The 27592-nt window shown below is 43.2% G+C and overlaps 1 protein-coding gene across 1 annotated transcript in view; it reads left to right on the forward strand.

Annotated features, from left to right (window-relative positions):
• Nucleotides 1–9931: 9931 nt before the first annotated feature.
• Nucleotides 9932–27592, forward strand: part of LOC309360146 (guanine nucleotide exchange factor C9orf72 homolog) — an 86254-nt gene continuing 68593 nt past the window's right edge. Inside the window, exon 1 of the mRNA XM_081894762.1 lies at nucleotides 9932–10155. Coding sequence (XP_081750888.1) covers nucleotides 10055–10155 — 101 coding nt within the window. The 5' untranslated portion in view covers nucleotides 9932–10054. The remainder of the gene's footprint in view (nucleotides 10156–27592) is intronic.

Genomic DNA, 27592 nt, shown 5'->3' on the forward strand with positions numbered 1-27592 from the left:
AGCCCAAAATGAAAAGAGGCTTATTTCTGGCCTATTCAGAATTATTTCTGCAGGGCTTAAGTGAAATTCAGGTACAGGCATGTCTCACTGAGGTAGTCAAGCTGTGCATCTGTGGACTACGTCACTTCAAACTTCTGGGAAGCGATCATATGACTGTATTCTCACCTATGAAGGAATATTCCTACCCAGGAAAGTAGCATGTTGAAGAGAAGGCTGGGTCTCAATCCCGTATCATGCCTTTGCTCCTCATCATTGCAAAGTGTCAGGCTTTGGGGGCTCGGCTTCCTCCCCCCTTGGCCGTAGATAAGCAGTACAAAGAGAGAGCAGTCTCTTACCAGTAACGGAAATGTTTAATGAATGCAGCAAAAGAACAAGCGACCGTTCTCAGAGTGCAGGTGCTCCCAATTAAGATTCCGCCGACTTCCCTCTAGTCACTTCCGTCCTCTCATCTCCTAGCCACCTGATCTTGCAACCATTGAGCCTTTTGCGAAGCCACCTCAACTAATCTCCTAGCCTTGGGACTGAGAGGCTGCACATCTTTCAGTGAGAGAGATTCTCCTAGCTCCCTCTCTTCCTGTTCTTCTTCTTGCTGTTCCCCTCCCAGTTCTGCCCAACTATTGTCTTCTGAACTGTGCCCCTCAGCAAACCATTGTTCCAAATCAACACTACTCCACTGCTGCTGTGGAGTTTCAGGATCCTGGCCATGAGCAGGGGGAAGGGTGTTGTTGTTTAGTCATTTAGTTGTGTCCGACTCTTCGTGACCCCATGGACCAGAGCATGCCAGGCACTCCTGTCTTCCACTGCCTCCCGCAGTTTGGTCAGACTCATGTTTGGAGCTTTGAGAACATTCTCCAACCATCTCGTCCTCTGTCGTCCCCTTCTCCTTGTGCCCTCAATCTTTCCCAACATCAGGGTCTTTTCCAGGGAGTCTTCTCTTCTCATGAGGTGGCCAAAGTATTGGAGCCTCAGCTTCAGGATCTGTCCTTCCAGTGAGCACTCAGGGCTGAATTCCTTCAGAATGGAGAGGTTTGATCTTGCAGTCCATGGGACTCTCAAGAATCTCCTCCAGCACCATAATTCAAAAGCATCAATTCTTTAGCGATCAGCCTTCTTTATGGTCCAGCCCTCACTTCCATACATCACTACTGGGAAAACCATGGCTTTAACTATACGGACCTTTGTTGGCAAGGGTAGGGTAAGGAAGGGTAGGCTCCCACCATTCCTCATCAGAGTTGTACTCCTCAGCCTGGTCTCTGACACAAATATTATCTGGCTTGTTAGATGACCCTTTACAGTGACACAAAACAAACAGCCATTTGGTGCGTTTCTTTGCATTGAAAGCAATTGCTCTAGTGCCTTAACAACTTGGGTACATCTGTTTCGCTCAGGTGATGAACCTTTCTTTGGAATTTGGACGATGCCAGTTCAGTCTAATGGCAAGGGCTGACATGGATGAATGCTAATTTATGAAGCAACATTCCTTCACAGCCAATAAGGAGAGGGTGAAAAATATTCCAGATTAGGTATCTTCAACAGTGGTATCGAAGGAGGAGTTTTTGTAGGCAGAGTTTTTCTTATTCCCACATAACATGTAAACCCTACCTGCATATGAGGGTTCTACATGTGCTTCCATGATTGATGTAATTGTGATGGCCTTTCCTTGAGCTGCCATGACCATGCAGGTTACAATATCCACATCTACACACCTCATGAGGTCACCACCATGGCTGCAAGTTCAGTGGTGGCCCCATGTGCTTCTAAGATCTTGTGCAGTGAATGCTAAGTAGCATGCATTGAGACACTCCTCTTCAGGCTAACTCCTTCTATGCTTACATATGGGTCATTCCATGCCAAATCACCTGATTTGAATACTGTACTTAACTGTGCTCTCACAACTCAGATTTTCTTTTTTTAAAATGTATGTATGAGATAGGGGACACGGGTGGCACTGTGGGTTAAACCACAGAGTCTAGGGCTTGCCAATCAGAAGGTTCGGAGTTCAAATCCCCAAAACGGGGTGAGCTCCCGTTGTTCAGTCCCAGCTCCTGCCAACCTAGCAGTTTGAAAGCACGCAGTGCAAGTAGTTAAATAGGTACTGCTCCGACGGGAAGGTAAACGGTGTTTCCGTGCACTGCTCTGGTTTGCCAGAAGCGGCTTAGTCATGCTGGCCACATGACCTGGAAGCTGTATGCCGGCTCCCTCGGCCAGTAAAGCGAGATGAGCGCCGCAACCCCAGAGTCATCCACGACTGGACCTAATGATCATGGGTCCCTTTACCCTTTACCTTTACCTATGAGATAACCTCAAATTAATTTTTAAGGATTTTTTGGTCCAAAATTGGGCGCAGGAGAATTTTTTGGAAATTTCGATTTACGCACAAGTTATGCTAATGCAATTTATTTTGAGGTTATCTCATAGGTAAAGGGTAAATGGACCCATGACCATTAGGTCCAGTCGTGAACGACTCTGGGGTTGCGGTGCTCATCTTGCTTTACTGGCTGAGGGAGCCGGTGTACAGCTTCCAGGTCATGTGGCCAGCATGACTAAGCTGCTTCTGGCGAACCAGAGCAGTGCACGGAAACGCCGTTTACCTTCCTGCATACTACACATTTTTAAAAATTGAAGAAAATCTGAGTCGTGAGAGCACATGGCACCAGGTGATTTGGCATGGAATGACCCATATGTATTTTCCCATTCCTTCAATGAAAGGTAGGCAGATTTGGCTCCGCCCGCAGGTTGAAAACAAGCAGCAGTTTTTTCCCCAGGATGTAGGGCTCCCATGATGAAGTTCTGGTGTCACAATGGAGTGGTGGTGTTTCTCCCCCACCCGGATGATAAACAACTTAGCATAATTATTTCCATGTAAACATGTCCTAATTTACAGTTTTTGACTTCATCCCTGTGTCCTGCCTCACCCAACAGTATCAAAAGGAACAACTTGTTTTCTGATTATAAGAAAATTGAATTTGTATTGCTTGCTGCTGAACTGTGTTGATCAAGGTCAGACCTCATCAGCTAATAGCTTTGGACGAAATGATCAATGGACCAATTTTCTCCTTTCCTCTTCCTTCTCCCTCCGCGCCCTGTGGCTATATCGTTTCCACCACTCTATTCTCTTTGATGTAAAAAGATAATACCTGGCTATTTAGCAAAACCTAGGCGGGCAATTTGTTCAACTTTCTCAATTATTAGTGTTTTCACTCAAGAGAGAAGAGTTATTTCCATGCTTAAATGCGTGTTCCTGAAGCTAACGCTGATTTAAAAGAAAAAAGAGAAAAAGAAAATTGTTTATTATGTTAAGTGCACCAATACAGCCCATAAGCTATCCTAATTAGAGGCAAATAAAAGCAATTTACTGAGGCAAAATTGTAAGTGTTTTTGCTCAGCAAAGAGCCAGAGTGGTTTCATCAGGAGGGGAAAGTTAAATCCCTTAAATGCAAACAATTGGGGCTAATCACCCAGTGACTGTTTGAACACAAAATTACTAGTCTAAATTCTTGCATTGTGAATACGAGAAACTACAGACTGGTGAGGCATTTCGCTTAATTAGCTAATCCAATTTAACAGTGATCAGAACACAACTGCCAGATTTATAGCCCAATGCAGCCACTTACTATCCTTTGGCTAGATGATAAGGTGGATTGTATTTCATAGGGCAGTGGTTTTCAACCAGTGTGCCGTGGCACCCTGGGGTGCCTTGAATGATAGTCAGGGGTGCCGTGAGCAACAATGGCCTCTGTCCCTCTTTCCTTATCTCCCTCCTCTGATGTCCTCTCACGTTTCTGTCTCTCAAAAGCTTACACAGCTGTTTGTTGCAGCAGCCTTGGCTACAAGCTCCGCAGGTGAATGGTGCCTCTGGGGATGGCCAGCAAGTGCTGGCTGCCAGTAGCTAAGGCAGCCTCAGAGTAAGCAAGCAAGCAAGCAGGCAAAGGAACCCAGCCAGCCAGCCCACCAGCCCTTGTTGTTGGGAATGGACAGACAAGTGGGAGGCCGGTCAGGCAGGCTGCCACTGTTGCCTCTCAAGGTAAGGTGCTGGCCTTACATTCAACTTTAGCCAGTCTCCATTGGGTCACTAAGGCTGGGGACATCCTCTTCCCTGGCCCTTGAAAAAGGGTGAGAGGATGTTGGTTCTGCAGGCAAGGGTTGACATAACTGGGCTCCTGAGCTCCACAGGGATGCTACAGAAATAATGTAGTTGGTCAAGGGAGCCATGGACTCAAAAAGCTGGAAGGGTGAGCATGTATGCACTCAAAGAAGGAAACCTGGAAGAACTGCCTTGAACTACCTGGTCCTGGCTTGTGTCTCTCAGCTAGGGGTGGAAGGATCAGTCATTTCCCCCTCTCTCAGTTTCTAATTTTTCCAATCTCAGATTCATTTCTTCCCATTTCTGCAGCCATTTGCAAACAATCATCATCATCATCACCTTCATAAACATTCATCAGCATTTTAGTGTGAATTTCTCATACTGCATACATAGTTTACATACATACATAAATTACATACATAATTTTATCTGTAGGTCACCTTTCCGTAGTTAAAGCCGTACTCAAGGCGGCTTACAACATGAAAAAGTTACAATCTCAAGCAAAGCAAAAGTAGTCATAAACAATAAGTAAATCATCCAAAAGAACACAACCAAATTAAACAATTTCCACAGAAATAAAAAGATCTAAAATAAATACACACAAAAATGCTCCCCCACCCATACAGCAGAAAAACCCCCTAAACAATACCCCAACCCAAGAGTCTGTTCAGTTCCCCTCAGCTTCTGTAGCTGGAGTCAGTCAGGGCCCCAACCTACCAGGCCAGGTAGAAAACGGCCTACAAAGCAGGGAACAGGTCTTCTAGGACTCATAGGGTCGTGACCTTACAGATGACTCCCATTTTTTCACCCAAAGAGTACTGTTGGATTGTATGTGTGTGGTTTCTATTGTAATGGCCATTGACTAGCGCCAAAAACAGACAGACTCTACTCCTGTCTTTTTATCCTCTGAGGAATGGAAAGCATTCCCTGGGAAAGTCGGTAAGAACCCGTAAGAGTCCTACAACCCCCGTCATAAACAGTTTCATAATCTTGCTCTTTACTGGCAAGCGCCTAAACTTACATAGATTATTTGAATGTTTAAAGACTGTTTTTGTAATGCGGGAGAAGGGGAAATTCAAAACCATAGGGTGATGCATGCGCATATAAGGGAAATGTGTTCACTTCAGTTATGTTTCTGCCACTTCTACAAAGCAGATGTTACAAGGCTTTCTGTGTGAGATTCTTCTGCAGTGTTCTGTTAAAGAGTTTTATGAAGCCCACCTGGTGTGTACTTCATGCACAGAGGCACCTTTTTATGGTGCTTTTAAAATGTTGATGGCTTTCTTGGTGGCTGTGATGCTTACAAAGAACCTGTGAAACAATTTAGGAACGAAAGAGGGAGAAATCCGTACCTGAAGATAATGCAACTAGAAACAACTCTGCTTTAGACACAAATGTGTGTGCCCTTGTTAACTGTCTCACATTGCTTACAACCAGTATCTCCACATCTTCAACGGAAGCAGCAGGATGAATTGTATCGGTCCTGACACTGAATAAAATCAGTCTTAAATGAGCTGCTTACTTAACTGTTTAGGGTCTTGGGGACTCAGCATTAAAGGAAATCCATGAAATCCCTCATGTTTCATGAACTTGGGTGTGGTTGCCACAGAGGAAAAATGCTACTGCACAGTTCCAAATGGCAGCTAGATAACTTTGAAAAACACCCCCGGGCATGGAACTGTTAAGGTAAATGGTTTAATTTCATGGAATGGGAATGTTTGCTTATGTTGAATTGCTGTGTATTTTTAACACGGCAGTATCTCTCATGTGATTGGCTGACTGTGAGTCACATGAGAGAGGCATTCCATTCTGTTGTGACTGTTATTCAAGTAACTGTTGTTTTTAACTGCTTTCTGTTCTCTCTGTGTGAGGAAGGGAGAATGGCTGCTGAGAGAAACTTCTCAGGATACTGATGGGGATGTCTGCCTGGAGTGAAGCCGCCAGAGGAAGATCCTTAAATGTCAATAGTGAGAAACCTGTGCTTTCTATAAGAAACAAAGTGAATAAGCATGAGATTGTAGATATGTTCTTCCCAATTATATGTTTATGAAAGGAAAGTGCTGCAGTTTCCTACAGCAACTGTGTGCTTGACTGGAGATTTCCAGTGTGTTAATATCAAACCCCAAGGAGATGAGTAATAGTCTCCAGAGTCCTGGGAAACCACAGCAGACTGTGGTTTTATTAAAACAACTTTGGCATCAACAAGCATTTAGAGTAAGGCCTACTGGAAATAATTCATGGCTGCCTGAACCAGGCCTTGCTTCTTTGTGTGATTACTATCAATTGAGGGAAACAGTGAGGACCAGCCCCTCACCCTCTGTCACATCCCTGTATCTGGCATCATCATCTTTCAGAGTAGGGAACCTGGCATAGTTGTTCAGGCTGTCTGTACAATAACCCTGGTTTAGGAGATGTGGGTGGCACTCTGGTCTAAACCACTGAGCCTCTTGGGCTTGCTGATCAGAAAGTGGGCAGTTTGAATCCGTGTGACGGGGTGAGCTCCCGCTGGTATACTCCAGCTTCTGCCAACCTAGCAGTTTGAAAGCACACCAGTGCAAGTACAGTCATACCTCATGTTACTTCCGCTTCATGTTACGTTCTTTCACGCTACATCCTGCGGCAACCCTGAAGGGTTACTTCCAGGTTTCGCCACTCGCGCATGCGCAGAAGCACAAAATGACATCACGCACATGCGCAGAAGTGGTGAATCACAAGCCACGCGTGCACAGATGTGGGTTGCGCTCTTTTCATGTTGCGAACGGGCTCCGGAACAGATTCCATTCGCAACCAAAGGTACCACTGTAGATATATAGGTACCGCTGCAGTGGGAAGGTAAATTGTGTTTCTATGTGCTCTGCCATGTGCTCTGCCTGTCACGATGTCCTGTTGCACCAGAAGTAGTTTAGTCATGCTGGCCACATGACCCAGAAAGCTGTCTATGAACAAATGCCGGCTCCCTCGGCCTGAAAAGTGAGATGAGCACTGCACCCCATAGTCGCCTTTGACTTGACTTAACCGCCCAGGGGTCCTTTACTTTTACCTACACATACGGGTGTGCCCTACATCCTCCAGTTATGGCTTTTTCATAGTTTTCCTGCATCATTCTATTGAAATGCACACTTGGCTCCAAATCAAGGACACATTCGCCACCACCCACCTGTCTCCATATTTTGGGCAAGTTTTTGGCTTTAATTCCTCATGCACACACACTAGGCCCGGCATATTAACTAATTAAATAGTTGTTTGGCACCTTTTCCAAAAAGCCAATCTGTTTCATTTCTTTATTTCTTTATTTATTTTGAAACTTTTCTTCCTAGCAGTGATGGTTGATGGCCAACCAGTCAACATTTGGTGCAATGTCTTCTGCTGGAAAACAGGAAGAACTGGCTGTTCCTGAGCTGAGTCCTCTTAAAAGGTTGTCTCTAGGCCAGAAAGAGATATGAGAGAGAGAGAGAGAGAGAGAGAGAGAGAGAGAGAGAGAGAGAGAGAGAGAGAGAGAGAACCAACAGTTAGCTCCCTATGCAAACTATGTATGTCTCTGTGAAGCCTTGATTGTTTATTGCAATAGACTGTGTCTGTAGAACAGGAAAGCTGGCCACAGATATAGGTATTGCTGATGAATAATCGCTTCAGGTTGGCAGCACAGGAGACGATTACCCCCTGCCCTCCTTAAATAGTCCCCGCTATTCCAAAGGTTGTGTTGGAAAAGCAATTATTAGCAGAGGCCATGAAATTGTTCTAAAAAGGAAGGACAAGATGGAAGAGAGAAAGTACACAGGGCAATGAGAATCTTAGAGAAGGGCATGTTGGCAAATGCCCAGCTTGTAGCCAGGTTTGATAGAAGTGGAAGGGGGAAAGTTCATTATGATTTAAGCAGATAATTTTTGACTCGTGCAGAGGTATTTGATTTAAATGAAACCAAATGGGGTTGAACTCTCTTAATTACGTATGTCCATTGTTGATCCTTTGAGAAGTGAAAAACGTTGGACACGATCCTGCAGCACAGTAGCTTGTTGTACTTAATTACCCACAGTAACATTGGCTTCATTAAAGCCTTTGCTTCTGAAAACTCGGTCAACTGAGTAAAACCAAGTTCGAATGCCAAATCCCCTTTTAAAACATCTGAACTTAGACCTCCAAAGTTTCCCTTAGCCTCCCTGTAGCCTGATTTATCCCCTGTAATTATAGGTGACCACCAACCTTCAGAGGCCATTTCTGAGCTTCCAGTGTATAATTTGCTTTTGCATTTAGAGCAGTTGTGCTAATTATGAGGGCAGCATAAATGCTTCTCTCCTGGAGTGAGCTGTATGTATAGCAAGAGTGAAATAATGTGCTTAAGTAATTTGCAATATGTTCCGAATAAAGGGGGAAGTTGGATTATTTTCTTATTTAGCAACTTTATTCCAGTCACTTGAGCAGTCATTTTTAAAAAAATTGAAAAGTTATACTTTCATTTAGAAATTTATTTATTTTCAGATGCCTGTGAACACATGGTCTGCTTTTGTGTATACAGTGCAATTGTATGCATATCTTCTCAGAAGGAAAAAAAACACAACCTTCAGTAGGGCTTACTTCTAGGTAAGGCTTACTTCTACAGCCATAGTCAGATACGACAATCCAAGCCAGAAACAGTGCCCAATTAAGAACTAGAGATGCAGAAATATTGACGGTATTGAAGTCTAGGAGGATAATTGAGATATATACAATATCTGTTTTTTTTATCAACTATAAACTATACAAGTCCTAAACGTTAACAAAATGGAACGCATCAGATGAAACTTACCACAAAACATTAGTGCTTTTTGCAATACACGTATACTGCTTTTTAAGAAAGAAAGAAAATCTTTACAACAGATAAAGCCCCCTCCCATGCCTAAAATATTCCTTGATAGATAATGATGATGATGATCTATTATTTATACCCTACCCATCTAGCTAGGTTTCCCCAGCCACTCTGGGCAGCTCCCAACAGAACATTAAAAACACAATAAAACCTCAAACATTAAAAACTTCCCTAAACAGGGCTGCTTTCAGATGTCTTCTAAAAGTCAGATAGTTGTCTATTTCCTTGACATTGGCTGGAAGGGTGTTCCACAGGGTGGGCGCCACCACCGAGAAGGCCCTCTGCCTGATTCCCTGTAATTTCACTTCTCACAGTGAGGGAACCGCCAGAAGGCCCTCGAGGCTGGACCTTGGGAGTGGAGATGCTCCTCCTCCATGATTTTGCCTAATCACATTAAAAATAAAAAAGCTGTCTAAGTCAGTGGCCATTACCGTATTTTCTTTCATAGTTATGAAATGCTCCTTCCCTCTTCTTTCTTGAACCTACTACCTTCCTGCTTCAGTGAACTAAGTGCTAATTCTTATGGCAGAAAGAAATACAAAACCCTGGGCGTTGTGCTATCTTGGAGCCCCTGTTTTTAGCAGTTCTTGTTTTTATCTGCAAGCTGCCTTGAGTTGCTGGCACCTGTCTTGTCTCAGTCACGGTAAAAGGCAGCGTATAAATAAATATATAATAGTGGCGTGGAAGGGAAATACTGTAAGTTGTTGGCAGCAAATGTAGTTATTAGACCACAAAAGCAAGTTGAGTCCTGTGAGAGGAAGGACAGCCCTTTTTCCCCCTCGGAGTTAGTGGAGGAAGGTTTATCCATGGGATTGAATGATATTAATGAGAACCAGCAGAGAGAGCTTTTAAATACATACTTGAGAGAATGAAGAAGGGGTGCTGTTGCACGAACCGCTGCACTCCCACTTCAATTATTAATAGAATCTCTTTTTAGAAAGGAAAAACCTCTCTTTTGTCCCTCTCTCTCCCTCAAGTAGAGGAGACTAGCCGGAGAGTCATTGCTCTGCTTAAGATTACAATTGGACAGCTACTCACTGTGTGTATCTGAGCATTCAGCAAGGCATTTAGAAAGCCAGCGGTCCCTTTCCTGCCAGGATGCATGAAAGAGTTGGAGAACACAAGCAATGCTAACTGACGGGTGGAATCTGACCAAGTTTGAGAGTGTCAGTCTAATTCATTGGTCTTCTCCTAGCAGGTTGGGGCCAGTAATTGACTCTAATATCAGGTGAGTCACATCAGGAGAACCATTGCCATTTTTGACTCCTGCTTAGGTTTGTTTGTTTTTTTAAAAAAAGAAGAGTGCAGAGTCTCTGGCCCGCTGCCTATATAATGTTCACTTTAGGCAATAAGGCAACGCTATACTTGCTCTGATACTTAACTGTTGTTAATAGTGGCCATGGTTCCTTGTCTTAACCTTGATTAAAATCTCAAGGATATAGAGGGACACCTCTTTCTTGCAAGGAGAGAAGCAGGGAACAGGTATGAACCATACGCCCATCAGTATCCCCAGTGGAGCCCATGAATGCATCCCATTAATGTCCATTGTCTTCTGCTGCATCTTCAGGTAACCATCAAACCCTTTAGATTTGCAGATACCATCTTTGATATTTTATGTTTTGCCTTATTTTTAATGTATGGCAACTCCTTGCTTTAACAGTCTATACAATATTGTAAGTAAATAAATAAACAAATCCAGCATCAAGCAAAAATGAGCTCTGGGGACTGTCCTGTTCCATTTTTCAACATCTCCTTTCTGCAAGCAAATCCACTAATAAGCAACAGGATGATCGCACCATAAATTCACCTCTCTCTAGGCAGGAGATTAGTTATTTGATTAGTTGGAGGTGGCTTCTTAACAAATCCAAAAAGTGAAGGTGGGAGCACTTTTTATTAAAGAATATGGAGCATAGTTTAAAGAATTTGATCAGCTGTACAATTTTTCACGTGCTAAGCAATTATATGTTAGACTTCATTCACGCCTTGAATTGCAAGCACGGCTGCTAGCATTTACAGGAAGCTTAAATTATTCTTGAAGAACAGTTTAATTTGGTGTGTTCTGAGTTATTTCTTTCCATTACATTGTTACAGCCTCAATCTGCATAGTTTAAATGAATAATGCTTAGCTCTTTGTAGACATCTGTCTGTTGCAAAGCTATCTAGATAAACTGTACTATTTTGAAGGCTATTCGCTTTGGGGGAGGCATGCAATATCACACCCATGTCTATATGGAAATTGCTTTGAGAGTTTTCTCCATGAATCACATGGAATGAGGCAGTCTTTCCCCCTTCAAGAAAGCTTCTCAGCAGAAGGCACTGATGCTTTCGTTATAGGCGATGACCTTTTTATTCGCCCAGGCTTTTTAAATGTCTTTTATTGTGCATGGATAGCTCAGTTGGTTAGAGCATGCTGCTGATAATGCCAAAGTTGAAGGTTCGATCCTTGTATGGGACAGCTGCATATTCCTGCTGGGGGTTAGACTAGATGATCCTCAAGGTCCCTTCCAATTCTTTGTTTAATTTTGGCTGGATCTTTCCCAAGGTGTTGACATGGGCTTCTGAGAAAGACTGTTTGATCTTTTCCTGCTCCATTTCTTTTCACTTGCTTTTAAATTATTTTTATGTTCTGTTGTTAATTTGCTCGTCGCTTTCAGTATTTTTAATAGGAAAGCAGTCTAAATTTTAGCAGCAAAATGACACTTTAGAGGCAATTACCAGAAAATCTTTCATTTACATAAAACCTAGTTAACTACTACAATGGTTTGTTCCTAGCAGTATATTGCTTCACGCAAAGGAGCTGTCCGTGGTGCTGGAGTCCCAACTTCCATCACGCCCAGCCAGCATGGCCAATGGTAAGGAATGCTTAGAGGTATTGTCCAGCAGCATTTCTTGGGCCACAGATTTCTTTGCTCCTGCTTCAGAATGTATTGGGTCAGTACAATATGCAGAAGTGGCATGTTCCCTTGCTTTGGGTCAGGCATCAGTCAGCAACTAAAAACAGCAGAGCTCCGGAAGTTAGTAAAGTTAACTCTTTATTCAAAGTGAAACAGAAGCACTCCAGCCTAGTGGTCGCAGCAAGCCCAGCAAGCCTTCTCTACAGGTCTTGCCCTGATGAGGCAGGTGCAAGAAGACTGAAGGTCCTTGTCTTCCCAGTGCCCATTCATGCTACTCTTCCCCCAGGTCCTTTCCAGAACTGTGCCTGCACACAACTGAATTCTATTCAGCCGCTTCATTTCCCTGCATGTCCTAGGAGATGAAGGGGGAAAGGAGCTGAGCACAGCCAGAGGGCGAGACTCCCTGGCCTCTGCAGCATCATGCCTCTCTGTCTCTTGGTCCTACACCTCTCCAACCCCCTCTTCTGCCTTGGAGTCTGAACTGTCCTCTGCTCCAGACCCTGTTCCTCCCTTGTGTATGACCCTTCCTCCTTGCAGTCTGCTGTTCTTCCCTCTTCTTCTTCTGAGCACTCATCAATGTCCCTGGCTCTGAGCTGTCTTCTCAGGGGGCTCCTTGGGGGTTTCCCAGCTGGCACCTCCCACCACTTGCTCAGTAAACTTGCAGACGTCCAACTGTCTGAATATTAAACCAAATCCAAATCATTTTTTCCTCTCCCATTCTCCAAAAGGGAGTGCAGTGGTACCTCTGGTTATGTACTTAATTCATTCCGGAGGTCCATTCTTAACCTGAAACTGTTCTTAACCTGAAGCACCACTTTAGCTAATGGGGCCTCCCGATGCTGCCGCTCCACCGCCCCGCGATTTCTGTTCTCATCCTGAAGCAAAGTTCTTAACCCGAGGTACTATTGCTGGTTTAGCAGAGTCTGTAACCTGAAGCGTATGTAATCTGAAGCATAACCCGAGGTACCACTGTACAGTCATACCTCATATTATGTTTGCTTCATGTTATGTTTTTTCAGGTTGCGTTCCATGGTGACCCGGAAGTACCAGAAAGGGTTACTTCCGGGTTTCGCCGCTTGTGCATGCGCAGTAGCACTAAATCGTGCTTCGTGCATGGGCACAAACACCAAATTGCGCAGCGTACCTGTGCAGATATGGTACTGAAGGCTGCAAGCTTTTCACGGTGCAAATGGGCTTCCAGAACAGATCTCGTTCGCAACCAGAGGTACCCCTGTATCCAACTGGCCTGGAGACTTTATTCCCCATGTGCTTAAGAAGTTGAAGAATTAGAGAAGCAAGGAATCCACACCTTGGTGGCATGTCGTCCATGACCTAAGCTCCAGAGTTTGTCCTCCAGGCAATATGTATCCCACCTTCTGGCTTACAGACATCTAAGGGACAAACTACACAGTACCCTGGAGATCCTGATTAACTCTTCCGATATTTTTCATTTTCATTTAAATAGGAACAGCGGGCTTTGAATCTGATCAGATCACAGGTGTTGGTGGGAGACGTGGGGGTTTAACTCTTTCCCGCTGTAGTTTTCTTTTTGCTTTTAAATCAAAACTGCTTTTATTTTTTCCCTTCTGTGGGAGGTGTGGCAGATGGCTACTGGGGGGGATAACTTTTTTTGGGTGGTGACACTACAGTTATGCAGCAGCTCCCCGCAGCAGCTCCCCCACCACCGTTGAGATCAGTGCCAGGCCTTTTTAGTTTTCCCATGCTTGTTAATCTCTTCCGGCTCTAAATGGCTTCTGCTATTATTATTTTTATCTTATTTTATATATTTTCTTGTTGATCTGTTTCATTATATGTGTTTTTTCAGATTTGTTTTCATTCTGATTGTAAGCCTGAGAACATGGTTTTAGGGGAAGCATATGTATGCTGAACATGGGTGGGAACATGGGTGGGACATGGGTGGCGCTGTGGGTTAAACCACAGAGCCTAGGACCTGCTGATCAGAAGGTCAGTGGTTCGAATCCACGCAACGGTGTGAGCTCCTGTTGTTCAGTCCCTGCTCCTGCCAACCTAGCAGTTCAAAAGCATGTCAAAGTGCAAGTAGATAAATAGGTACTGCTCCGGCAGGAAGGTAAACAGCGTTTCCATGCGCTGCTCTGGTTCACCAGAAGCGGCTTAGTCATACTGGCCACATGACCTGGAAGCTGTACGCCGGCTCCCTCGGCCAATAAAGCGAGATGAGCGCCACAATCCCAGAGTCGGCCATGACTGGACCTAATGGTCAGGGGTCCCTTTACCTTTTATGCACGCTGAAAATAATAATTTATTATTTATTATTATTATTTAGTCTCCCCAGCCACTCCAGGCGGCTCCCAATCAAATGTTGTTGAATTACACTTCAGGTCTAGCAATAGCACACACTACCCTTTCACATCATAACATACACTTTCCTGGCTTTGGTATCAACTAAGGCTGGACCCTAACTGAACTGTGAGTTCAAATAGCATGCTTATGTTCTCACACCTAAATGACATGGACATGTATTATTGTTGGCAGAGGGCCAGCACCAGGGATAGGCACCGTGCTGCATCTGCCAAGGTCCCTACCTCAACAGTGGGGCCACTGCTAACCACCAAGCGCCCCTGGTACTATTGCTGTTGCTCCTTCCCATTGACACCCTTCACTGTCTCTTTCTCAACATCCCAAAGGAAGAAGGTTAGAAAGCAAGTCACTGCCTGATCATGTACTTGATTCATACTTTGGATGGACATAGGAATTGGGTCATAGGAAAAGGAAGAGTAAATTGATGGTGGTGGTAAGAAAGAATGGAGTCTAATGATGGCTTCAAGGTGTTGGTGCTGACCTTTAAAGCCCTAAATGGCCTTGGAGCTGTATACCTGAAGGCAGTGCTTTTTTTCTAGAGATATAGGTGCCAGTACTCACCATGACAATGGGACACGGGTGGCGCTGTGGGTTAAACCACAGAGCCTAGGACTTGCCGATCAGAAGTTCGGCAGTTCAAATCCCCGCGACAGGGTGTGCTCCCGTTGCTGCCAACTGCCAACCTAGCAGTTTGAAAGCACGTCAAAGTGCAAGTAGATAAATAGGTACTGCTCTGGCAGGAAGGTAAACGGCGTTTCCGTGCACTGCTCTGGTTCGCCAGAAACGGCTTAGTCATGCTAGCCACATGACCCGGAAGCTGTACGCCGGCTCACTTGGCCAATAAAGCAAGATGAGCACAGCAACCCCAGAGTTGGTCACGACTGGACCTAATGGTTAGGGGTCCCTTTACCTTTTCCTCATCATGAAGTTACAGTAAGTGCCACACTTTTTAACAACAACAATAAGAGGTCTGGTCCTGCATACCCTTCAGTACCCACTGGGGAAAAAATGCACTGCCTGAAGGAACATCTACACTCCCATCGTTCAGCCCTGACACTGAGGTCCACCTCTGAGGGTCTTCTGGAGGTTCCCTCACTGTGAGAAGTGAAGCTACAGGGAACCAGGCAGAGGGCCTTCTCGGCAGTGGCGCCCACCCTGTGGAATGCCCTCCCATCAGATGCCAAGGAGACAAAGAACTACACAACTTTTAGAAGACATCTGAAGGCAGCCCTGTATTGGGAAGTTTTAAATGTTTGATGGAGCCAGCACTGGTTTGGAATGTGTCTTTTAACAACAGCCTACTCTAGCCTGTTGCCTTCCAGAAGTTGCTGGACTTCAAGTCCCATCAGCCCCAGCCAGCACAGCCAATCGTCAGGGATGATGGGAGTTGCAGCCCAGCACCTGGAGGTTGAAAACATGTGAAAGGATAGGACTTCCATTTCTGAGTATTTTAAAGGGGCTCTCCAGATTTGACAAGAGGTCCTTCTTTTGTGTTTGGGTATCTGCACATGAATACAAATGTTACAGTAACAATCAGCCCAGAATCAACTTGACCCCCTACTCTGTCACCTACTACCTGTATTGTATTCCTACTGTTGACAAAGAGAGGGAGAACTGTTGCATAAGTAGTTCTAGGATAGACATTTAATACACTGGCTGCCATTTTCAGAGACAGTTGCTGGAGTTAAGAGAGGAGAAAGTTTAAGCAGTGAGCTATGGCGTTTCTCACCACTTAAATCACTTGGTAATTCATCAGGCATCCGAGCTAATGAACGAGGGCAGGCTGAGTGATTGCCTGTTAACTACAAGGCACTTACAATCTGTCCCAGGAATGGCTGCATGACAGAGATGAAGGTCTTCCTTTAGCATAGTTAGGCTGATTAATAATATTGTGAGGGTGTCTAGCCGCAGAGTATCTAGGATCGAGTGGTAATCGCACCTTGTTCCTGTTTGTGCCATTTACATTTTGATTAGTTACTTATCAGATGCTGCCATTGTTTGTAGAAGGGTTTGTGGAGATCAGGTAGCTTAAACGGCTGTTCCAAATTGTGCATGCATACCGAGTGCAAAATGATAACCAGTGCCAAAATGTTTAATAATGTGCACTAGACATGGCACTTAGACTTAATCCAGCTGGTAGAGTTCACCAAACCAAAGACACACAAACCATGTATGGCAGCAGCTCACCATCAATTTCATTTCCTGTATTTTGCTGCCAGCTCGGACTGGCAAACATTGAGGAGGGGGGTTCTGAAATACTTGGCAGACTGATGTCTGTGGTTGGTGGGCTGCATTGAGCTTTGTAAGTCCAAAGAAAGAAAGAGCAAATCTCTCTATTTCTGATTGGTGTTACTGTCATGTTTTCTGATCTGTGTCGCTTTCTAGTGTTTTCACCCATAAATTCACACCATCCTGTTTCAGAATTTATCTGAAAATTCCTTTTTGTTTTTTAAATTTGCACAAAAAAATGCACACATATAAATACTGGTCAAGGGGACGCGGGTGGTGCTGTGGTCTAAACCAGAGAGCCTAGGACTTGCCGATCAGAAGGTCAGCGGTTCGAATCCCCAGCACCAACTCTGCGGCTTAGTCATGCTGGCCACATGACCCGGAAGCTGTACGCCGGCTTCCTTGGCCAATAAAGCAAGATGAGCGCCACAACCCCAGAGTCGGCCATGACTGGACCTAACGGTCAGGGGTCCCTTTACCTTTAAATACTGGTCAAAGAAAACTTATGCCATAGTACATTAATTAAAAGACAACGAACAATGATTTAGCACACAAGATTTGTGGGATGTAATCCATTGGTACAGCCTAATGTAACATTCCTTATTTCCCTAGAAATTTTTCCATAAAAGAGCCAAGCCATGCAGCCATTTTCTCAGTCTCTTGAAGTTTGTCTTTCTGTTGTCTTGTTCTATCTTTTGCTGCCATGCAACACATGAGTTCAGTCTCCATATGAGATGAACTCACAGTTTATTGTGTGAGTTACTAAGAAAAGCCTGCCTTTCAGGGATCAAATCGTGAACTGAGATGTGAGTAAACTTTTTGTTACTCTTGTGTCTTAATCCTTTATGAGGGATTAAAGAGGACACCAGGAAATAATCTTAACTAAGAGATTCAAATGAATCTGCAAACTAGCTTTCAGCTATATTGAGAGGAATCTGCTCTGCTACATCATTTGCTAGCATCAGTGAAGGAAGGATAATTCTTATTCAACAGTTTCAGGTTAAGAACAGACCTCCAGAATGAATTAAGTTCTTAACCCGAGGTACCACTGTATAATATATCGACCAATGACATTGCTAGAAGGATTTCCTTTCTGACAGATAAATGACCACCCAGAACTTTTTCATGTATATGTGATTTTACTTTATTTTATTTTGCTTTGAGCTTTTAAATTTTGTACGGTAATTGGTGTTTTTTTGTTTTGATGCTGGTCATTGGCTGTTAATAAAATGACTTATTAGTCATTAGTTTGGGGGACCTAAAAACTGGCTTATGCTGAGTCAGGTCATTGCTCCATCTAGCTCAGTATTCTCTTCAAAGATTGACAATGGCTATCCAGCATTTCAGAGGGGGTTAGGTTCTACCAGAAAAGAAGTTTGCAGTGATGGGTGATGTTTAACGGGTGCTCATGTGTCACTTGTGATAGTTTTTTGCACTGTTGTATAGTACTTACCAGCCTACCAGTCTGGCCTCAGCCCTTCTTGGAATCTTCACTATTCTGTCTCATCATTCTGGAAACTCTGACAAGGACAGAAGGAACTTGAAGCAAACTCAAAGAAACGATTCCCTCCCCACTGCCAATTCTGTTCACTTAAAACTCCTTGAGAGACCATTTGATGTTATACTTCCCATGTAGGAAGAATTGCATCTGTCACAGGATAGCAGATGGAAGATTCCAGTTTCCCATATGTAAGCAATCAGTCATCATCGCTTACCGTATCCGCATGCTACTTATCAGTGGAAATCAAACTAGGCTGAGCTAGGTCTAACGCATCTTTTGGCAGCTGAAACTTACTGTTTGAATTAGATCCTCATAGATTTAGTTGTGGGCTTTCAATTTTGTATGTGATTCTTGTTGTTTTTTAAAGCAAAAATTGTTCAATTTTTTGGGCTCCTATGGTATATGAAGTTATAACCACTTGGAGTGCTCTCCTTATTGGGGCACAGTTGTGTAAAGACCTTATTTGTATTATTATGGAATCTCTGTGCAGATCAAGTAGGTCAATTTGTTCTCTTTTACCTGGTTAGACATGGGAGAAGAAGAGGCATGGTTACACACCCCATCGCTACAATGGGGTTGGAATGGAAGCTACTGGAATCTGCATGTGGCAAGACACAGAGGTACAGGCAGTAGCCTTCTCAGTGACGACCCAATCATTCTGGGTATGGAAAATATGAAAGGCTTCCTTTTTTATTTTTGCAAACATAATTTTTTATTGATTTTTAAACCATAACAAACAAAAATAAAAATATTTACATCTTATTATCACAAATTTCTTTAAGACTTCCTTCAGCTTCCCCACAAATCATCCGTGCCCTTATTTGAAAAGTTTATGCAAATCCTAGTTTATATTGACATTATTTTCTCTTTTCTTCCTTTTCTCTTTAGACAATATTCCTACTTTTTCACAGAGCCTTTTTAAACCCAACTAGCGTTATCTGACCTTCACTTATGTTATCCAGATATTCCACAAATTTCCCCCAGTCATCAATGAACCTTTGGTCTTTTGTATATCTAATTTTCCCCGTCAATCTGTCCATCTCCACGTAGTCTAACAATTTTGTTCTCCATTCCTCAACCGTCGGTATGTTCTGTTGTTTCCAATTTTGAGCTAGTAGGACTCTTGCGGCCGTTGTTGCATATTGAAAAAATTTACCGTCATTATTCTTTATATCCCTTCCTGCTAGTCCTAACAGGAAAGCCTCCGGTTTTTTTTCAAAGGTGTATCTTAATATACTCTTCATTTCATTATATACGCTTTCCCAAAAACCCTTAACCTTTCTGCATTCCCACCACATGTGGAAGAAGGATCCCTCTTTTTCCCTGCATTTCCAGCATTTGTTACAAGTTTTATACATTTTTGCTAATTTTGCAGGAGTTATATACCATCGGTAAAACATCTTCATGAGGTTCTCCTTTAACGTTATGCAGGCTGTAAATTTAAGGGTTTTTTTTCCAAAGTTTCTCCCACTCTTCATAATATATGTTGTGACCGATGTCCCTAGCCCAGTGAATCATCACCGACTTCACTTCCTCATCTATCAAAGTCCACTCTAATAGTTGATTGTACATTTTAGATAGGATTTTATAGTCATTGTTTATTATTTCGGTCTGGAATTTAGAATCTTTATCCGCATATCCTCTCTCTTTAATATCTTGCTTAAACATTTCATTTATTTGGAAGTAGTGTAGCCAATCAAATACTTTTTCCTTAACCTGGTCATACGGTTTCATTTTCCATGTCCCCCCTACTTTAATTAACAGTTGTTCATAGGTTATCCAATCACCTCTCATATTTACCTTTTTCACACTCATAGCTTCTAATGGGGATAGCCAGTGTGGTACTTTAGGTTCTAATAGAAATCTATTCCTCTCCCATACTTCAATCAGAGGGCCTCTAAAGATGTGGGTTTCAAAACCCTTATAGATTTTCCTCTTTTCATGCCATAAATACGCATGCCATCCTACTCTATTGTCAAATCCCTCCAGATCTAGCAGTTCCTTGTTTTCCAATTTTATCCACGTTTTCAACCAGCAAAGGCACGATGCCTCGTAATATAATTTCAAGTCTGGCAGGGCAAATCCCCCCCTTTCTTTAGCTTCTGTTAAGAGTTTAAACTTAATTCTTGGTTTTTTGCCCTGCCAGACATATTTTGAGATCTCTCTTTGCCACTCTTTAAATATCTTGGTGCCCTTAATTATCGGTATATTCTGAAACAAAAATAACATTCTCGGGAGCACATTCATCTTGATTAAGGCTATCCTGCCCCAGAATGACAATCTCAACTTCCCCCACCTCTCAAGGTCCTTCCTTATCTCTTTCCATACCAGCTCATAGTTGTTCTTAAATAGATCTATATTTTTCGGGGTTATCCATATTCCTAAGTATTTCACCTTTTTGGCCACCTCTATTTCTGTTTGTTGTTGCATTTCCTCGATTGCCTTCGAGTCCATATTCTTCACCATTATTTTAGTCTTTCTTTTATTTAATTTGAAGCCAGCCATCTTACCGAATCATTCAAATTCTTCCAGTATCTCTTTTGTTGAGCTCATCGGGTCTTCTGTTGTTATTACTAAGTCGTCTGCGAACGCCTTGACTTTATATTCGTTTTGACCAATTGTAATCCCTTTTATCTTCTTGTTTTGTCTTATTGAATTCAAAAGCATTTCCAATACTATTATAAACAACAACGGGGAAAGTGGGCAACCCTGTCTCGTTCCTTTCGCTATCATTATTTCTTCTGACACCACGTTATTTATAATCAGTTTTGAAAAGGCTTCCTTTTTTAAGCTAGGTCTTAGCTGAGGGAACAAGCTGTTCCTGATAGTTCTGGTGTGTTCTTTTTGAATTGAATTGATCTTTATTACGGCCATTGGCCCGTCACACGACAGTTTCCCATACCACCATAATGTACTTGAACCTCCAAATTTAAAACCGCCAAAACTTACAAAAAAAAAAAAAACAGACAAGAACCAAGCAAAACAAAAACAAAAGACCAACATCATACATTACAACAAATTTGTAGCATAAACATCGTTCTGGTGTGTTCCTTTATTCTGGGGTGGCCTTGGGTTCTGCATCCTAGTTTGCCCTGCGATCCTCACTTGCTCTTCAGTCCTGACTCCTTTCTTGTTCTTCATTTCTGCTTCATGATTTGTCCTCCAGTCCTGACTAACTCCTTGTTCCTGACTCTTGACTCATCCCTCAATCCAGTTCCATGGTTGGTTTTGCCATGCTCATCAGTTCTGACCTCTTCTGCCTAACTCATGGTTTCCAAGTCCTGGCTCACTTCAGAATGTTGACCATTTAAGTATACCTTCTCTAAGAAACCAGAGGCCTTCCTTTTGGGGATTGTCGGCCAAGGGGTGGTAAAGAAGGACCGAACATTCTTTCTGTACGCAACAACAGCAGCAAGGATACTTCTCGCGAAACATTGGAAAACTCAAGATTTACCCACACTGGAAGAATGGCAGATGCAACTGATGGACTATATGCAACTGGCTGAGATGACCGGCAGAATCCGAGACCTGGGAGAGGAGACGGTAGAAGAGGATTGGAAAAAATTTAAGATTTATTTGCAAAAATATTGTAAGCTGTATGAATGTTAAGCAGGATGCTTGATTATAAACAATTTGGCACCATTAAGATAGATGAAGTGAAGTAGGAAGATAAGTCAAAATGTAAGAAAAAACAAATTTTTTGGATAACTATTTGGCTAAATTTAATTTTCTATGGAGTATAACCAAGGTAACTAAAATTTAAGATATAACATTGAAAACTAGACAGTAAGGATGGAAGTAAGGTGATAATTTGTTGGATTAATTTTTTAAAGTGGAAGGTAGGGGCGGGAGACGTGAGGAGGTCCTAAGAAGATAAGAAAATATGTTATGCTATGTTATAACTTTGTTTGTTTGTTATATTGTAACTTAAAAATTTCAATAAATATTTATTAAAAAAAACAGAATGTTGACCATTACTCAGCCCACTGTCTGTTGTGCATGGCATCATATGTCTGCACGAAGGTTAATGGAGCACTGCATTTGGTCTGGGAGGGGGCAATGGAGTTGGCAAATTTAACTAGAATTGCCTTTACTGTCTTTTGTTTGTGGGAACAGGGTAGTTTATCCAGTAAATCCAGAAGAGCCACTTTCAGAATGTGGGAATTTGCTGTGCGATGAGATGGCCAAGAGAAGGAATAGCTTTCACTGCAGCCTTTCCAAGCATTATTTGCCAACCCTGGTTGTTCTGTGGCAAGTTCCCGCCTCCCCCCATCGGAAATAAAGATGTGAGACACTGGATTTTAGGTTAATGGGTCAAATTAGGCCACAACTTTATTGATTACAGGAATTGAGCGGTATTGGCTTAGGCATTGGTCCTCACGACTAACAGGCTTCAGCCCACTTGCTTGAAGACCAGCAAGGGTTAACCACCAGTAGGGGGAGTCCTGCTGAAGCACGTCAACTAGGAGCTCCCCCCGGGGTTACTGTAGGCCCACACCTCCATAGGCTTAGGACAAGGTCACGCCCCCCAGAATCCTTTACCGGACTACCCTTTGATTTGGGGGAAGGTGATGGCAATTCCTTTCCCCCCCCAACTCATCAGCATAATAATACCCCTACCAATGCCTAACCACCAATGCCCCAGGAGTGGTGACGATTTGCTACGAGGTAGGCAAAAACCAAAAGGCTAGAGCCATTTTGCCAATTGGTAAAATTCCTACCAGGCCCCTTGACGGTGACCAACCGTAGTCCATAGCAATGTCAGGAAGCCTAACCTAATGGGTGGGTGGGAAAACCTGCTCAGCTGTAGCGGGGAAAGAGGGGGGTCCTCGGCCGCGCCGGCCCTAAATAGGGTAGGCCATGCCTCGCCAGCCGATTGGCTGGCTAGGGAGATGGCGCATTTGAGGATTCCCTGGTATCGCAGGGGCTGAAAGCCAGCCCCAGCGTGCATGGGGGCAGGGCGTGAAGCCTGCAACCCCACCATCTCTCTAGTTCAGAAGTGGCTTTGTATTAAAAACGACAACAGTGCATTATTACAGTTACTGCAGAGTGCGTAATAACAATGAACTGCATTGAAGGGTTGTTGCAAAACTGCTCTCTTTTCAGCTTCACCCTCTTGCAATAGGAAAATAATAACAACAGGACAGTTGTAAGCCACTGAGGATAATAGTTATGAACTGTGTTTCTTATATGTATTGGCAGAGACATATTTAATAAAAACTAAAATAACAACAGCAACATTTTTACACGCAGCAAGACCTAAGTTGGAACTATTATGGGCAGCTGTATTTGCTTCTACCATTTAAATTTAATTTTTTTGAGTGGTGAAGAACACTTTCCTCACAAATCACAGCAACACTAATATCATCATTTTCTCCATTGTTTTCTACAAGTGGCACTGTGTTATTTGGCTATAGCCCTCTAATCTCTGTATTCAGAACTGCTTTAATTTTGCCATTGTTGATCTGTTGTTAGCAACTGATCAAGCCTTAATATCTATCATTATGCATTGATTGGTTGTGCCTGTGTAGAATATCTAATCCTGATTAGAAGAGTTCTTAGAAGAAGAGGAGCCTGCCTCTGGACTTGTTCTCTGTCAGTCTTAAATTGCAGCCTGGATCGCTTGACCTTGCATTGTCTTTTCACCTCTTTTATCTCAGTCAGACTCAATCTATTATACAGTTAACTTGAACAGCAAAGTTCAACTACTTATCAATAAAGTCGATGACGGATTTATGTGAAAGTTTGGATTGGATTAGGGTTTAGCTGACAGAATCCCCACACCACCTAATGTGTGCTAAGGTCAGAACAGGCAGGTGTTATTTTTATCCCCCAGACGTGGAGGTACAGTAGGTATAGCATCAAAAGTTGCCTGGAACATCTACTATCAAACAATGAAATGCTCAGAGCTGTGTGCTTCAGCGTGTATGTCGCTGCCGGGCAATGGTTTCATTTAGTGTATCTCTTATAGCCTGCTTGTCGCCATACTTTTCTGCTATCACCTAGATGAGCTGTGTTTTGGACAGACCTTTCCCAAATTGAGATACATTGAACTTTTGTCCAGTGGCTTCCTGGCAATTCGATTACCTGATCCTTCCCTTATTCAAGTTGAGTAAGTCTGTGTGGGTGTGCCTGGTCATGCCCCATCTCAAAAATGCGGCCAGGGTTGTGGCCTCCCAGCACTCCCATCTCTTTCTTATCAGGATTCAGCCTCAGTTTATTAGCCCCTGTCCAGCCCTTCTCTGGCTCCATTTCAGCATCTGGTTGGGCAAGACCGCTATCAGAGAACTACTCCCAGTCAGTGTGGACAGCACTCAGCTAGATGAAAAAGTGGTCTGATTCTGTATAAGCTTTCTGTTCCTGTGTACAAGCGCTTCTTGCTTCTAATGAATCACCTCTAGACATTGCTTCGTGATAATTGCTGCTGTGACTACCTCTTGGTCTGCCAATCAAAAAGGACAGAAGCATAATGGTGGACCCCAGCACTAACTCTGCTGCAAACAAAAGCACTTAATGTAGTCTGGTCAGAAAAAGAGAATTGCTCCAGGTGTAACTGAGTGTTAGAGTCACAGTTCTCATCTGAAAAGTGTAAAGTTGCTCAATTAGCTCAATGCAAATCGAGTATTGTCTCTGGCAGAAACTCTGGCTCATTTTACGGCACACTCCTTGACTTTCATGAATGGAAGGCAAATTGCTGATAGGTCAGCCCCCCTTAGCAACCATGTAGAGCAAGCACAAAGGAATGTCTGCTAAAACAATTTGCTGTTTCGGTCTCTGCAGCTGACCTGTTGCTGTTTATGGTCCCAGCTCTTGAAAAAGCTGCACCACGGAAGGAAGAACTCATGCCAAGTTTCATTGTAATCACTGAAGTTCTGTCTGGCTCAAACTGTCAATCCCTTCTGAGCAACACAACGCTAATTGGATTAACTGAATGGCTGAGGGCAGAACCAAAAAATACAACCCAACTGCCTTATTGTTCAATATATTTCTTTATAGATCATTGTACTTTTATTCTCTGTTACAGACATCAGCTGTTGTGGTGGGAATGTGAAACAGGTCTACCATTTTGAGAAACTGTGCTGTTGTTGTTTTGATCAAAAAAAGAAAGTACAATGAACTACACCATATACCAGTCTCACCTTACACCGGTCTTTCCCAACCTGGTGCCTTCTAGGTGTTTTGTAACATAACCCCCATCATCGCTGGTCATTGGCCATCCTGACTGTGTCCCAAAAGCATCAAGAGATACTCAGATGTTGAAGTCAACTCTGCACCATTGATGGCAGGGAAATGCATTTCATAACTACATCAAGACATTGAGTCTGTTGAACAAGATCAGGCATAGGCAAACTCCTGCCCTTCAGATATTTGGGACAACAATTCCCATCAACCCTAGCTAACAGGACCAGTGGTCAGGGGTGATGGGAATTGTAGTCCCAAACATCTGTAGGGCTGGAGTTTGTCTATGCCTGAACTAGATATTATGGAGATAAAAAAGGAAAGTTGATATGCAGATATAGCTTTGGCACCAGACCGGGATTCTTTGTTACCTATAGTTCTTTACTCCTCTTCTCCACTTCTCAGAATCAGAAGGCATCCATTGTACATATTTGCCACAGCATCACTTCTCCCCTTTCTGCCTCCCATCTCTGGGACAACCTCCTTCACCACTAACTATTAAACTGCCATTTTGTCATTATTTTTCAATATGTTCTGATACCTTCTCTCTAGCTCTTCTGTGGACCTTACAAGAGCACTCTGCTACCTCAAGTAAACTCTTTAAAGTTACTCACATGGTGTTCCTGAGTGCTTGAAAAATGTGTAAGTTTCCAAGCCAGCCAGCAACACAGACAGCAAAGAACAGAGCCTGAGTTGCAATGAGAAATGGTTCCAGTAGCACATTTGAGCTAGCTTTTCCCCAATTGTTCATGATCCAGAAGGACCTTTTGCTCTGAAGATGGGGAAATGGTCTGCAAAATGTGTCCTGACCAAACACAGTAACATAGTTTTAATCAAAAGTGACAGTTACTAAGGGTAACTACTGAAGGCAATTGTGGCATCCTCCCTTATTGAGATGGAGACCTCAGGAGGCCTGATAGCAAATTAGTATGCTCATGCCTGTTCTGGATTCAGCTACTGTTTTAAATCCTAGGCTTGTATCCAGTGGTGACCCTCACACTAATGGAAAGCTATTTGATCCAGGAGAGATTTATGTTAGCAGAACTTCCTCCTGGCAACCCTCCACAGCAGATCCCATGGCGTTCCAACAACTCTTGGGCAGATTTTACAGGGGCTTTGAGGAGGAGGGAAAATAACCAAAACTTGCCTTACTCATACTTCCCATTCCACTTGCAGAATCCTCTACAGGATCAAAGAGCCTCATCATTGCAATGAACACAATTGGATACAATGCACAATTTCCAAGCACCCACTGTTTCACCCCAAAGTTACCAAGTAAAATTCCTTGGGCCAGATTCAGTTGTGCTAGCAGGAGCTAGCACAATGAGTCCCTCTAGCACAACGGGGCTTTCCATTCTCTCCTCCCCATCTGCCCTTCCAGTCAGCTTTAGGGGGGGAGGTCAGCAGAGTCCCCAGACCAGCATGTGCGGGGGGGGGGAGAGAGTTCATTGGGCTGCTGGAACAATTACAATAGTGCATTGTTGCATTCCAGCCTTTGTTCATAATTTTTGCTTATTGACATCTAGCAAATTATTGTGCAGATTGCTTTAGCGTCTTTCTGTTTAGTGAATGATTTCATCCTCTGCGGTGAGGGAGACAGCCTACTAATAATATTTTTTAAAGATGGTTGCACTCTGAGTCAGTAGGCAGCCATAGATAGGTAGGAATGTCGTAGGAGGTTGTTTCAAAATGGATGGAGATGCCAAGGATTATATCTCACTTCAAGGGCAACCGTTTGGTACAGGGAAATATCAATTAAAGCTGAAATGGCTGCTCAGCTGATTGTTTTGAATGTGTGGGCTCCTTGTCGACGACAGTAATGCCCAATATGAGTGTAATATTCCTGGAGTGGCACCATTAAGATGATATGCATCCTTGAATGGAATTTCACAGTGGAGTAATAGCTATAGTGGAGCTATATAGCACAGAGGTAGCATTTGCATCTTCTTATGCATTGTGCAAGCTACAGACCTTTAAAATATTATAATTATTTGGTATTACGGAGAAGAAGCATAGTCAGGTTAATGAGTGGGACCATGTTCTGGGAAATGTGGCTCTGCCACAAATACCTCAGGGACCTTTTATCTAGCCCGTCAAAATACAAGTGCACGCCGCAATTTAAAGTGAAAAGATTCCTTTTGGAATCACTTAACATTTGGGTAGCCTCTTGTGCATTTAATAATTGTGTGGAAGAGAAATTTCAGCCAGTGCACATGGCTGCTGAAGGGAAAGGGGCCCTGCCCTCTTTTGCATGTGGTCACCCTATTTGTAGAACCAGTGCTTTCTTTTCTTTAAAATAAAATTTTGGGGGGTACTCTCATTTTCCTACTCATATTGAAATACTGCCCCTCAATGAGGCCAAACTTAGACTCACAAAATGCTTAGGGAGTATGCGTACCCTTGCGTACCCACAGGGGGAAAAAGCACTGTATAGAACTATGCAGTTTCTGACTCTTCAGCCTGCAAGGAATTTCCCCTTGTTTAGCAAATCTATAGGGCTCGGATTAGGCAGAGTGATGTGG

This window comes from Podarcis melisellensis (genome assembly GCF_964234715.1).
Source record: "Podarcis melisellensis genome assembly, chromosome: 17".
Classification (NCBI taxonomy): domain Eukaryota; kingdom Metazoa; phylum Chordata; class Lepidosauria; order Squamata; family Lacertidae; genus Podarcis; species Podarcis melisellensis.